We start from the raw sequence: 14,689 nt of genomic DNA, 5'->3' as shown, positions 1-14,689 counted from the left end.
CAAATTCTTATTGTCAATGATAGTAATAGTGTAGCCGTTCATCCATCACAATCATGGGACGTACAACTTGTTCATATTATCCCTTACAGAATACACACCATCCAGACAATTTATCAAACTTTATTTCAACTTCATAAAAATACATCTCTTAATCACAACGTGGACAGCCAAAATCAATAAAGGATCACAACTTTCTTTATTTTTAGTTTCTTATTATTCCTTTTACTTCCTTTTATTAAACTATTAAACTGTTCGGACTATTGTTCATGTACTGTAAACTTGAAATATTGGCTATAGAGCCTGCGGGCTAAAGACCTTACACAAACATTTGAAATTCAAACACATGTCAACCATTACCAAAACACTAAAACCTCTCTTCATTCTCATATTCTTTAGAGCTGAAGCTTATATACATCCTAGTAAAAAAACATGTGCCTGAAAAGCCAATTGGCTTGGCTACTAAAACCTTAAAGTTTCTCCCTTTTGTTTCCGCTTTTTCTTTCCTTTACTGGGTTTTAGATTGGTCCAGAGGCCTGGGAGCACTTAAACTTAACTCAAGGAAAAGCATGAGAGAGAGAAGTTTGCATTAAACGAGCTAATACACGGAGCAGGGAGGGAGAGTGATGGATGAAAAAGAAGAATGGAGAAAGAAAGGAAAAGAGCTGAGAGATGAAAGGATGGGAGACGCCCTACATTTCAGCAGCTCTGGAGTCCCCAACAGACTCCCGGTGACAGATTACCCCGCTCCGTCTAAGAACAACTAACACCCGTCGATACGTACGCATCTGGGCCACGCCGACTGAGAAAACAAACTCATTAATTCACAGGCTGTAAGCGAAAACAAACAGAACCTTTCACTCTGAGAACTAATGCAATCTGATCAAAATGGGACACTGATCTGTGCGTTGGTGTTTTCAAGTGCCCCCCCCCCCCCCGCCTTTGGCAAGACAAAGTGAATATTGTATTAGACGGAGTGTGTGCGGCTAAAGTCAGTGGGTGTTTTTTGTGCGAGAGTGCGCACACCATCAGACTTAGGGAATTCAAATGAGCAAAGAAGCAGGCAGATTGAAGAAAGAGGAAGACAAATGAAAGACATACAGAGACAGATGGAGAAAGGCAGAGAGAGGTGCATGATGGGAGGTTGGTATAGATGCTTGGCAGAAGGCTGGGAGTGCAGCCAACCACACACACACATCACATACCTCGACGCCTCAATGTCACCCCGTGACACACACACACACACACATCACACACACTGACTTTGGTTGTCAAGAGATTGAATTGCAAATTCTTTTATTTTAAATTATTTAAATAAACTGGGATTTTATTCGAACATGTTAATACATAAATAGTATCTGGATGAAGCAAATGAATGAATGGTGAAAACAATTAGGAAGGAAGAACGATTCAATTATTAAATACAGTAAAAAAAGTCCCAGAAAGGACAGCTTTAGTTTTTTGAAGGTCAAAAGCATTCGGTGTTCAAGTTAAAACTGGGATGTACTTGATGGAAATGTTTCGTCGAGGTTTGTTTAAACATTTCTGCATTTAAATGATGCATTCCAACATGTGTAAAGGATCCATTTCACATTTAAATGAATCAATTTAAATGTTGTTGAAAAACTTGGTATATGTTAAATAGCTGTCTAAAAAAAAGATTCTCTCCTTAACTAATTTTACCTTGATCTATTTTTTTTCCTGCAAATGACTCTATCAATACTGACTGTGAAGCTAGAACTTCACATAAACAGATGAGAGTACTTTAATAGTTCGGAGGTATAAATGGCCTCCTTCCTGTTTGAACTTCTACCCACTAATTGATTGAAATGAGATAATGACAGCTTTTCCTGTCGCTAAATTACGTCCACATCCTCCTGGGAATACAAGCGCCCTCTGGGCTTCTCTTGTGTGTCATGAAAGACGGAGCGAGGAAGAGACACACAAACAGAGGGTAAAGAAACACTGAAGGGAGACAAGAGGAATGAGGAATTACACTAAAGAGTGAGAAGATGAGACACATGGAGGCATATGGAATTATTTACCGTTGAAAAGTCAAACGAGAAAGAGAAAGACTTGAGTCAAGGGGGAAATTATGTGAAACAAGGCAAACTGTGGGGTCAAATCTGAGGTCATCTGAAAGGAAGCGAGAAATTGGTTGGTCACAAATGAGAATCTTATAAGCAGAGTTTCTTCCCACACTCCTCATAATGCTTGCAAAATTAGAGCGTTTTCTAATGGCAAGTAATGAAGAAAACTGGTTTTATATGGTGTAGTTTAGACCAAAGTGAAAACGGTATGTATCAAGTAATGCTTGAAAACGGTCACTAAAGTGCAGTGACTCACAATGTTGTACTGCTCTTTACACCTCTAGTGTTAGCCCAGGGCACGACTTTGTTTGTTCAATAAATGAGGCTCCCTCCACTCATCTACTCCTCAATTGTGTTGCAGGATTTCCAGAATGTCAAAATAATATAATGACAAAAAACATTATTCAGTAAACTCTGTATGGCAAGGTTATTACATCTGACATCACGTCACACTAAACTTACTCCCAGGATATCATACAGTGATAAAACTAGAACATCGCATTTGGTCGAAGAGAGGATAAAATATGATTGTCTTCACATTTCTTCACAGCCAACTCCCAAGACACAAAAGTGTTACAGTAAATGTTACAAACAACACACAACCTTGTAAATTGAATCAACCCCATGGCCTTGCTCTTGCGCCACTCACACAACAAATGTAACATTTCAAGCCCCACTTCTTCTGGCCTGGATAGCAAAATGGTACATTGCCATGGCAGTGGTAGTTTATGTTTTGGCCTAAAGGGGCAGTGCGAGAGGAAAGCTCATTGACTGTTAAAAGAGGGAATAGTTCATCCTCTGGGGAGCGTCATGAATGAAAATGTAATGGTGATTAGTCCATTAGATTTTGTTATTTCTTGTGCACAAGTGAACATTGTTGCCTGATGGTGTCACTAGAGGAAAGGTTAAGGGTCACCTAAAGCATTAGGTTTCCTCCTCTGCAGGAACATGAATATTCATTTCTTAACTAACCCGCTAACATGTTCATCCTTAAGCCCTGTTGCTAAAAACTAATATTAATAAAGTATAAAGCGGCCTATAGTTGGTGAAAAAAATATATTGCAATGTACATATGCAGTCCCTTTGTCCGCTCTCATTTCTCTCTCCTGAGCAGTATTTACAGCGCAGCGAACAGGAAGACCAGTACACTCAGCTGGTGACTTTTCTCCTGAAAACATGGAGCTGAACTGGAGGAAATCCTGTGTGATATCTATCGCTGATGATGATTGCAGAACTGCTGCGGCCTGAGTGAAACGAAACAATGAGGATGATTTGGCAACAACACAGTCAACATCACTTAACACACACACACACACAGACATTATGTCCTGCCCTGCCTTATTCTCATTAAACCCGAGTGAGTCATGTTCAACAGCAGGGTTCAGATTAGAGAGAGGAGAGAGGAATGGGAGCTGGCAAAAATGATACTGTATATGGCAATGTTTGAATTTCAGACGTTTTGGCAGTAGAAAGCCTGTTATCAAGCCCACAACCTACAAAAGTAGTGTAATTACACTTCCATACAGAGTGTTAAAAGAGGTGAAAGGTCATTATCATAAGGTTACATAAAGTACATATAGGCTTATATGGCATTAGAGGTTATTTTCAAAGCCCTGTGTGACATAATGCTAATCACTATGTCCATACACTGCAGTATAAACGATCATTATTTAACATTCTTCCTCGGTATTTCCGTTGCGGTGGCCGCTCCTGATAAACCTTTTTTATTGAGACAATCGCACCCCGGTGTATCCCACCGCAGAGCGATGAACTTCAGCCAAAATCTCCTCTGGCGGGACACCCCGCCTTGCGCTGCAGAGCGGTTTCAAACTGGAAACCAGCAAACCAACGTGTGCGTGCATCCTTTAACACATAGTCCCCCTCAAAAACAGTAGCCAAAACATCGACCCGGATTTAACGGACCCAGCTCGGACCACCGAGAAGAGAATAATTAGTTTCAGATAGCTCCACATGTAAAAATAACCCTAACACGAATGTGTTAACTTTAAATATTCACAGAAAAAAAAAAGATATTTGCATGAAAGAGAAGGAATACCCAAAATACTAAGCACGAGACGGACACATCACCAATTAATGCCACCTGTAGGGCACGCGGGCGCATAGAAAAAGGCGATAGCGATAACAGCTGCTTAAACATGGATATAGATAGATAGATGATTATTTAATTACCTTTATATGATAGTCTCATTCGCGGTACATTTAACTTGGTCGATGAGACGGTGGCGACAAGTAGTGCGACGAGAATCATGTTGAAGAAAGGTGTAAATCCCTCCATTCTGCTGAGGAGATGACCTCCGGCTTTTGACTGATCCTAATTAGACTATAAAATAGGATGCCTACAATCAAGCAGTATATTCCAAGAGAATTTAAGGGGGGGACAGTTGTTGGATCCTTGTTCTCAGTCACAGTGCCAACATTTGCGTTTCAGGTGGAATTCCCCCGGTGCGTAATCGGGTGTTTGACCGAACAGCTGCGTCCTCTCCGCGGAGTGACTGCCGCTCTGCCCGGGCTGATGAGGTGATTCACTTACTCCGCTCTAAAGGCTGACACTCTGTCTGATCACTGCCCAACAGAAGTCTGTTTCAGTCAGAGAGACAGGGAGAGAGGGAGAGAGATACCACGCCTTAATAGAGAGAGAGAGGAAGAGAGAGAGAGAGAGCGAGAGAGAGAGAGAGCAGTAGCGCTTCAAGTGACCTGCCCCTCTTTTACGCACATCAGACTCCCCAGGAAAGGCGCACTTGGAGGCACGTTCTTACAGATGATTCATAGCCCCATTTCAACATCTAGCAAAGTGCATTCATCATTTAGCGTTGAGAAACTTTTATAGAGGCCCTTTATCACAGTATATAAACCTTTAACAAATAGTTTGTAACACATTATTAAGCGGACAGTAGGACATTTGAAGTGTATAAATGAAGTAGTTGGCCACTACATCGATAAATAACAAAACTATGTTTTGTTGTAAGCCATTTATTAAATGTGTGCGTTAATACATACACAAAGAGGGAACGATATATAGATATATATATATATATATATATATACTGTATATATTTATAATGATGCTAAATGAAGGGGGGTTAAATCAAAGTTTTACCAATACAAGAAATTCAGCCCAAGATATTCTGAACAGATAGCGAAAGGATAGCACGTCAGTGTTCTGAGGTTGAATTAGATATTTAAGGTAAACAAAAATCAAACTGTAGAAAAATCCTTGCTCAAAAAATACTACCTAAACCTAAGTTAGACAAATGAAATGTTGTTTGGTAATTTGGGTAAACTGGCCCTTTGTAGACCTGTGACAGCACTGAAGAAGACTTTTTCAACATATTGAAGACATTAAGAAGCTCTCTGGTTTATGGGCTATAAACGAATACAAAACATCTCCATCTCCACATTTCCCTCCACTGTCAGCCATGTGCATGCTTGAACTTCCTTAACCCCTTCAGAGCCAAACGGGACGTGTTCAGTACTTTAATTAAGTAGTAGGAAATATACCCCCCCCCCAGTGCGCGTCGATTCACATGCAAGCCTACAAGTGAACACAGGGCAGGGTGAGTGAGAGCCACTCAAGGTGTCAGTGTTTCTGAAACCCAGAGTCCTTGGAGAGCATTTGTTTGTACCAAGAAAGAGGCTCCCATACATGTTTCATATAGCCTGAGAGGCAGAAAATGGGGGAAGGGGTGGATGCTGGGTGCTTGAGATGACACTGTGTCTCTTGGGCATGTTGAGGGCTTGTTTGTGCCAGAGAAGGGGCTCCGTGTGCACTTCAAGTTCTGGTTTCATCAAGAAACTTGTCATGTCCAGGCAGATCAATGGAGTGACTTAAAGAGCCAATTAGCATTGATTTGATTTCCACCTCTTAAGTTTTGTAATAGGCTTTGGTTATGATAAAACTTATGTAGTTTTGTTTTAGTATCTTGGAGAATCCCAACTTTGTAATTGTCAAACAACAACATATCACATATCTTATGAATATATACTAAACGTGTGTACTTTGGCTATATTTCAGTAAAGGCATATGACAACAAAACCTCAGATTGCAAATGGAGATTTTCAGAGATTTACAGATCTAATCACTATGTCTGAAATGTTTTTGTGCTGTGGTCGCACCCAAGTTTCTTGTCAATTTAAATTGTTTTACTTTATGGGAGATCGAGGAGTGCCTTCAAAATGCTATATGAAGTATTTTTAACATTAATACTGTTGTTGAGAAAGTGATCAAATTACCTTTGTATAATTACTGCAGACAAATGAAACCATGGCGCTGATAGCGGGCAGCCTCCGTCTCAGTGGTCTTGTGCTTCTTTAAATTAAGATCATGTTTTGAGTAAACACTGATGCGTACTGATGAAGTAAAGATGTTGCTACTTGTCTTTGTCTTCAGGCACATGTTTTTTGTATAATTTAGAGGACAAACATGTTCAAAATAATTTTTCCATCAGCCATTCTCTCGTTTCATTACTTGCCATTGCCAGAAATCTGTGTTGACTCTTAGTTTGTGCCATAAAGCGATACAGCAGATTTCTAACAAACTCAGCCACAGCGGTGCGTGATGGTAAATGTTGTGAGTGATGTTTTTTTACAATACTCTGTGACAATTATGTTGCTTGAATTATTAAGAATTTGAAAATATGAGATAATAAATGTGAACGTTTATGAATCCAGATTGCTTTTAATCATTATCAAAATGCTTAAAAATAAAGATTATTCATTTCAAGCCAAAAATCAGATTTCTTACTGCAGTTTAACAGTGTTGCATTTATTCTGTTGATTATACGGTACAGTGCAGTGCAAACAAAACCAAATGTGGCTACTTGCTGGCTCTCCGTTATAAAAAGCATTAATCTAAAGTATTTAGCAACAGTAACATTTGAATTATTCAAAAAGATTTGCACATGCGTGTTTTTTTTTTTACGATAACAATGCATTTTATTCAAAACAAACAATTTCTCAAGTTAGCGACCACCTGTGATTGAAGTTGTTCTGATTGGTGCTTTTGTTGGAGTGAAGTGCTCTCAGTCCTCTCGGCTCATGATTGGACAGCACTCGTCCACATGCAGACTCTTTTTGAAGGACAAACAGACGTGGGAAAGCAGCAGAAGAGGCCACAGGCAGAGTGAGTGTTCAAGAGCTGAATTCATTAATTTGTCAAAACACCATCCTTGTGAATGAATGTTCCCTGGATTGTACTGCTAACTGGAAATGACCTGAGAGGAAGGAAGGCCTCTCAAACCGCAACGTTGTAAGAGCAACATGAGGAGCATGGGCTGATTATTAAACAAAATGAATTTACATGGCCGTGTGTTACTCTGTCTTTCTCGAACTCTCCCTTTAAATTCCTCACTGTCGTTACCACTCAACATAATCGTACAGGTTTCAAACTTGGTGCTTGCTTTTAAAAATCCAGCGAAGGATCTTGTTGTGTCTCGGTATCGCTATCCAAACTCTCGAACAATGTAATTCACTCTGAAAGGAAAGCCATACTTCTCAGAATTCCCTCGGTTTAAGAATTGCGGTCCATTGTCTGATTGAATTGTGCTGTCTGAGCGAAGCACCTTCTCTGCATCTCACAAAATCCTCCCGGGCCTGAATTATGCTCTTCAAGCTGTCAGTGGAGATGAAACGTAAGACCACTTACCAGCATCTTGACATTGCGTCACTTTGACAAATCAGACGGGTGCTCCTTGAGTGGTGATTGGGAATGGCAGGGCAGAGGTTCATGAATTCACAATGCGGGCGGTAGGTGGAGAACAGCTCTGAAGCAGACAGCTGGTGCGTTTGTGTGTGTGCCTCAGAGTTCATCAATTTTTCATCTTTCTTGGCAATGAGAGGAGAAACCCGGATAGTGGAGTTGACATGAGTGGAGACACAGTCAAGGACAAAGTGACTCAGGAAAGTCAGAGCAAGTGGAGAGAGAGCCTGGAGTGCTCAGCACTGAACGAGAATAGCCGTAGTCCGCTCTGATTGGGAGGATGTGACTATTTCCAGCTTGTGCCACTGAGGACCCGGTGTGTGTCAAGCTCAAAGAAAATGAACACAATCATTCATGTTTTCAACATTTTGGAAGGTGACTCCATTACATCAAACAGAGAACAATTAGATTCCGTATGCCTCTATTTTCAGGGAAATTAGTATCCTTGGGAAAACTTTTAAGCACTGTCACTTTGAATTTCCCTTCGTTTCCCAAGATTCTCTTGAGCTAGTTGCTGCAGCAGACATTTTGACTTTTCACTATAGGAAAAGCACAGGTGTTACATTAACAATGCTTCTGTTCTATTCGAAGTCATGACAGTGTGACAGTGATCCAATATGCACAATACCGGGATCCTGAAACTGAATCAGGTAAATGGCCATTCAGCCATCATTTTTATTTTATTCACACTAACAAAAAAAGTTCCATTAGAACCTTTTCAGGTGAGCTGACTGAAAACTGAGTACAATGGGACCCAATACAAGAAATATCAATCTGTTTTTTCTAGCAGGGTACAGTGAGTGTGTTTGTTGTTTTACTGATATGTCTCTGTCAAATGCTAAAATGTAGCAGAAGAGTAGCTAATGCGTAGCTAATATGTCACAAACTCAATTCTGCTTTAAATTGTGATAACATGGTTTAATTCCAAACCAAGGCCACACATTGTTTGGCCTTTTCTTCAGGTTCCATTCAAATGTTGCTGTTTTTTTTTTCAAACACTGATTACTTTCCATCATTTGAGAAAAATACTTTTGAAACAGCTGCTGCGTGTGTGAGGGGGGTGTACTGCCCCAGTTTCCACACAGCCATAAATGTTTGGCCATATACTTAGAGACAGTCTTAGACTGCATGTTGCTATTTTTATGTTTTTTGTTTGTTTGTTTGTTATTTTGTAAGTTGTTTTAAGTGAGGTTTTTGTTACTAATATGTATTCCACTCTAATACCAAATGCATACAGAGAACAAGATTAGGAACAGCTGAGTGGACAGCTATTGGATGTGATGAAATATGGAGGCTAACAAGCCAGCAGTGATTCAATATTTAAATATTCGACTGGACTTAATGTTACCACTGCACATATGTGTAGGAAAGGTCACACCAGAAGGATCAGCAACCTCCATCTCTTTCCTCCATGGATTTTCAGGCTTTGGGAGAATTTTATTAGCTATCAGGGATGGGTCATAAAATATAAGAAACCCCAAAACAAACACAGCTGGAATAATTCTGTCCTCCGTAATCATCCAAGTTTAGGAAATCGAACAAGAGGTCATAACTTTGCTCTGGGAAGAACTGTCTAAATGCTCCATGTGCTGCAGATATTACCACCACCTTAATGTGCACAGTGGTTTAGCCACACTATTGCAGCAGGGCTCTAGGTTGGAAATGTCATTTGGTCAGTCGGTTGGTCCAGAGTGAGATATCAAACATTGAATGGATTGCCATGACATTTGGTACAGACATGCATGGTCCCCGGAGGATGAATCCCCTGATCGACTAATGACATCCCGTCTCCAGCTGTACTTTCGGTTTACTGTAATTGATAGCATATTAGCACACTAAACTGATATTTTAACTCATAATCGTGTTATTAATTCTTTTTTTTTTTACTTTGAGGCAATAATGTGTTTTCCTGCTGTTGTAGCATTTCACTTTTCCTTTTTTTTCTTCGTATCGGTGCAGGAATTTGGTATCTACGTTATTAAAACTAAGATGTAATGAGTAATGAGCATTTTTTCAATATCTAAAGAAAAAGTTAGGTCACAGAAACAGATCAAATCCATAATTTGAAAACAAAACTCAGATGCAGCTCACCCAAAATAAGGAAAGAGACCTTTAACTTAAGTCGCCTTATACGATGAACCGAATATACACAGCTGATAAGTGGAAGTACATGAGAAGTTAAGAGGAGAGAAAAGAGGCACACACACACACACACACACACACTTGCACACAGACATTTGGTCTTTAACACATGTGGCCTGTGCAGTAAAGGGGGATATTTAAATTTGGTTTGGGACCTGTGTGCCAGTACACACACACACACACACACACACACACACACACACACACACACACACACACACACACACACACACACACAGACCGCTTTTGGGACCTTTACGTGCCCCAAGTTACAATTTAGACTGATTAGAGCCTGACCTTAGCAGTGAACTCTCACACACAGGACTCCTGCCTGTCCTGATTAAGATGTGACCCTGCCACTGACCACTGGACACTAAACACTCCCAGACCAGGATAAAACACAGCTGACGTACAAGAGAGACCACATGGGGACTTCCCATTATGTAGAAAAAAGAAAAAAACGAATCCGTGCAACTGCATGAGGAAGTCATTTAAAGCTCCCAGTTCTGCTCAAACTAAACGTTGTTTTGTTCACTGCAGTGCAAAAGTTTCTTACTAAAATGACATTTTGACATTTGATACTCCTACGAAACATAACATTAAATGTGTTATTAATTACTTGCATCAGTGGTTTCATCTTCAGAACCCTTTTTCCTTGTTTCATTTGAATTACTGTTCAAATATACCGTCTGCATTGAGTGTATCTTTATTGTACTCTTTTAATGAGTTTATGCTCTTTAAATAGTCAATAAGATACAAATCATTAAATAAATATGAAACACTTGAGTTTCATTTTTTCCACTCTGTCATTTCTTTTGGTGTGGGTGTGGTCATTTTCATACAAATGTCGCCACCATAAAAGTTCCTCACTGCGTGCATTGTGTGTTTGCTGCTGTTGCTCAACGATTAAATGTTTAAAAAATCCTCTGCAGCTGTGATTGAAATATTTTCAATAACTTGAAAGTGCAAAGATAATCTAATACATAAGATGTCATGCAAAATTGTTGTTATAAAAAAAAGTTGTTTCAATTAATATAAGTGGCTTGTTATATCTTAGCTTATTGCTCAATTACTTGTACCATTGGAAATATTCTTAATAATTATTTCTAAAGTGTGCATGTTTTTTGGATTTTTTACTGTCTCACGACATTCTCTCTAAGTGTTATGCCTCTCTCCTTTGTTCTCTGAGATGATTATCTCTATTTCATTTATAACTCACTCCAGAAACCAACTGGGTTGTGTCCTGTAGTGGGAGGAACTAAGGCAGGTCAAGAAAGACCAACATCTCTATTCTGCTGCCAAACACACGCTTACAAAAACACAGAAACACACACACACACACACACACACACACACGTTGGAAGACTGTCCTGTTCCTAACACAATCTAAACAACATCTAATCCTCATTTTCAGTCCCACCTAAATAGCTCCTTAAAGTGAGAACCAACCAAATATCTGTCTTAATTCCTCTGTGAGGTTGCTTCTTGTTACAACGGCAAACCCAAATCCCAAATTGAGCAACCTCTCCTGTCTTCACCCTCCTCTCCCTCATCTGAATCATCTACCCTCTCTTTCCCCCCCCCCCCCCCCCCCCCCCCCCCCCCGCAGTGAGCGCTGCTTGTTTCCAGTCTAATGTGTAAAACAGCCCGTGAGGAGAGAAACTAGCAGTGACTTCCTTATCAACAGATGTGCCAACATAAATTGTCTTTATGGTTTGTTGGGAGAAATGTTCCTGTACTTATTCCTCAGCACAAAAGCATTTACAACTCTGTTGCAGGAGTGCTTACTGCAGCAGTGATTAATGTAGTCCCTTATTAAATGTTGCGTGGTAATAGTTAGCGTAATAACAGTATTTCATAACAAAGTCCTCTATTAGGGAAAAAACAGTATGTTGCTTTCTTTTTTGCCTCTATACAATTGCTTTCACGCTATCCTCCCAGTGGTTCCAGTCGGTCCTGTCACTTATCACTGTTTACCATCTACTAAGACAGAAAAAGACTTAAACAATAACCATTAAATTAAAGCAAACAGCCTGGGCGTGTGCGTCCACTCTGAGGACAAAGTGATGACTGTTGTGTGGTTCCTACAGCACGCCGAGGTCGTGACCCCGCACCAGAGGTTAGGATCCCTTAATGTGGTTGATCAGCATGATGGTGTCATTAACACAGACAGACATTGGCCACAGTCTATAACCTCTTGACCCATACATCACGGTGCCAGATGTTTATTTGTTGATTCCCTCCATCCATCATCACTGTCAGAGTGGAAGAGGAGTGTGTGAGTGTGTGTGTGTGTGTGACTGTAGCATTATGGGTGCTGATTGATATGCTGCGTTGTCATTATTAAGCTCTAATAAAATTGTGCATGTGCCCCTAGACTTGACTAATTGGAAGTTTGGTTGGGGTTCGGCATGTAGATGTAATGCTGAGATGGAGGGTTAGAGAATGCAATATGTCAATGAAGGTCATCAAGACTAGAAGTACATAGATGGGTTACGCATACGTCTTAATATAATTTAGCACTGTCACCTTCACTACTGCCCTGCAGACAACACACACACACACACAAATATACACAGTTCAGTCTCAGCACTTCCAGAAGACTAAACACACACGCTCCCTAAAGATGAATGAAAAACAAATGAATTCAAAAGAAACCGTATGGAATGTCTTCATGTCAGGTACAAAGAAAACAGCACCAAATGTCGCTCTCAAGACTGTTGTTGCACCTACATGTTGTTTTTTGCTTTTCAAATGTAAGTTTCTTGTGTACCTACAGTATATTGCATCAATTCGTCTTATCTACTTCAATCAGTGATTTCATACATTTCCCATAACTACTTTCAACAGTATTACTTTGACAGTGAGACATTCCCTTTTCCTCTTCAATGAGAGATTTCTGCTTCGCACAGAAATAATTTAAGGTACATCATCTACAGCTGTTCATTTGGGGGGTATTTATCCTTTAACAAGCATACCCGACCAAAACGATTAATGCCTGTTATTTACTTATTTATTATTTTTAATTACTCTAATTTTGTTTTGTATGTTAGAGTCTAGACCGTCTACTACCAACACTGGCTCTGTTGTTAAAGAGCAGTGATGTCACTTATTGCTGTATTTCCGGCTGTCTGGAAGTCACCTATCCAAAACTAACAACTTAAGTGGATTGGCTGAAATAATATTTTTCTGGGTTGCACCGCACATTTTTCCATCGGTGAGCACACACTCCAGACGCAACACACCGACAGAGGTTGACGGGCCAACTAAATCAAAGTCGCCAAGCATATTGACGAATGAAAACATTCAATTTAGAACAAACTTTTCACTTTCGATTAAATGAAAATTGTGAGCCAAATTTCTAACATTTCTTTTTAAGATATATTATTTGGCCTGGAGACGATAAACACCAGCCCTGCTCCTGCTGCGGTCAGGCACCAAGTTTTAAAGGTGGGCTGTTTAATGTCCCAAAGCCCTCACTGCGTAATGGTTTTAAAACCTCGGAAAGAAGGAAAAACAAGGTGCCACCTTAAAATTTATGAGACATTAAATTTTATTTCCGTTAAATTGCAGTCAATCCATCATCATTAAAGCTTATCAAAATAATCACCAAGCCTGTAAAACAACTTAAATAGTGTTTCGGCTGAGGTACAAGAACAAGGTGCGTTTGTGTGTGCATGTGTGTGTGTGTGTGTGTGTGTGTGTGTGTGTGTGTGTGTGTATGTGTGTGTGTGTGTGTGTGTGTGTGTGTGTATCACCCTCTAACTTTCCTTCAGTTTGGTAAGGAATTAATTATACGCTTTCTCTCTGTGTGTGGGGGTTGGTCGTCTTTCAGCCTCTCATCTCTACGTATTTCACTCTGGAGAAAGAAAGGTGGAAATGTTCTCAAACTATTTCCATCATCACAGGCTTCAGTAGCTCTGTAATCTCACTGTGTGTGTGTGTGTGTGTGTGTGTGTGTGTGTGTGTGTGAGTGTGTGTGTGTATGTGTGTGTGTGGGGGGGGATAGCATATTGTGTAATGTGTGACGATTATAAATTGCTAATTCTTAAACTCCTCCACATAATTAAATGCATTTTTATCCTAAACATTATGACTATAAAAGGAGTAATCTTTAATATGTTCTACAAGGAAACTGAGCTGCAGCATGAGAGCTTCAGAACTGATCTCAGATCAACAACTAATGTGAATAAAAAAGATCAATACCTATACAGGATGTTAAAAATGATCACAGTAGAATTAGAAAAAAATGTTACCTTCTGAAACAGAAAAGAATAGTACAAATTTTACATAGAAAATATTATAATTATATGATACAAATCTTTGAGTGTATGCAAAAACAATATCAACACACTGCAGGATGTAAAGAAATGCCCTCATATTGACATCAGTTGATAGGTAATGTATCCATGTGTGCATGTTTAGTAAATGTACATAACGCATGTATTCTCAAGTCATTACTTTGAAGATGCTGATAATATGAAATATGTGAGGCGGTCAAGGGGACAATCTCTAAAAAACAACAGTTTTGGAAATTATTTTGTACATAAGAGGAAATTCTACGCCACAAGTTCTCTTAAATCGCTTGAATGAATCACTTAAGAATGAATTTCTTCTGACGGGCGGTTCTTGCAGGACCAATGCTGCACAACAGATAAAAAGGCAGATGCAAAAAAGTGGAAACATTCATAACAAAGACACATTTGCGTGAGACTATCACCCACATGTTAATGGTTAAAAAATG

The 14,689-nt window shown here is 39.6% G+C and overlaps 1 protein-coding gene across 1 annotated transcript in view; it reads right to left on the bottom strand.

The window, feature by feature from the left end:
* The window catches only part of sema3bl (sema domain, immunoglobulin domain (Ig), short basic domain, secreted, (semaphorin) 3bl), a 56,026-nt gene extending 51,618 nt beyond the window's left edge, over positions 1–4,408 (bottom strand). Inside the window, exon 1 of the mRNA XM_079178307.1 lies at positions 4,278–4,408. Within this exon, the coding sequence (XP_079034433.1) occupies positions 4,278–4,383 (106 nt within the window). The 5' untranslated portion in view covers positions 4,384–4,408. The remainder of the gene's footprint in view (positions 1–4,277) is intronic.
* Between the last annotated feature and the right edge of the window lie 10,281 nt (positions 4,409–14,689).

This window comes from Pholis gunnellus (genome assembly GCF_910591455.1).
Source record: "Pholis gunnellus genome assembly, chromosome: 2".
NCBI lineage: Eukaryota > Metazoa > Chordata > Actinopteri > Perciformes > Pholidae > Pholis > Pholis gunnellus.
This window is presented reverse-complemented; position numbering and strand designations above follow the sequence as displayed.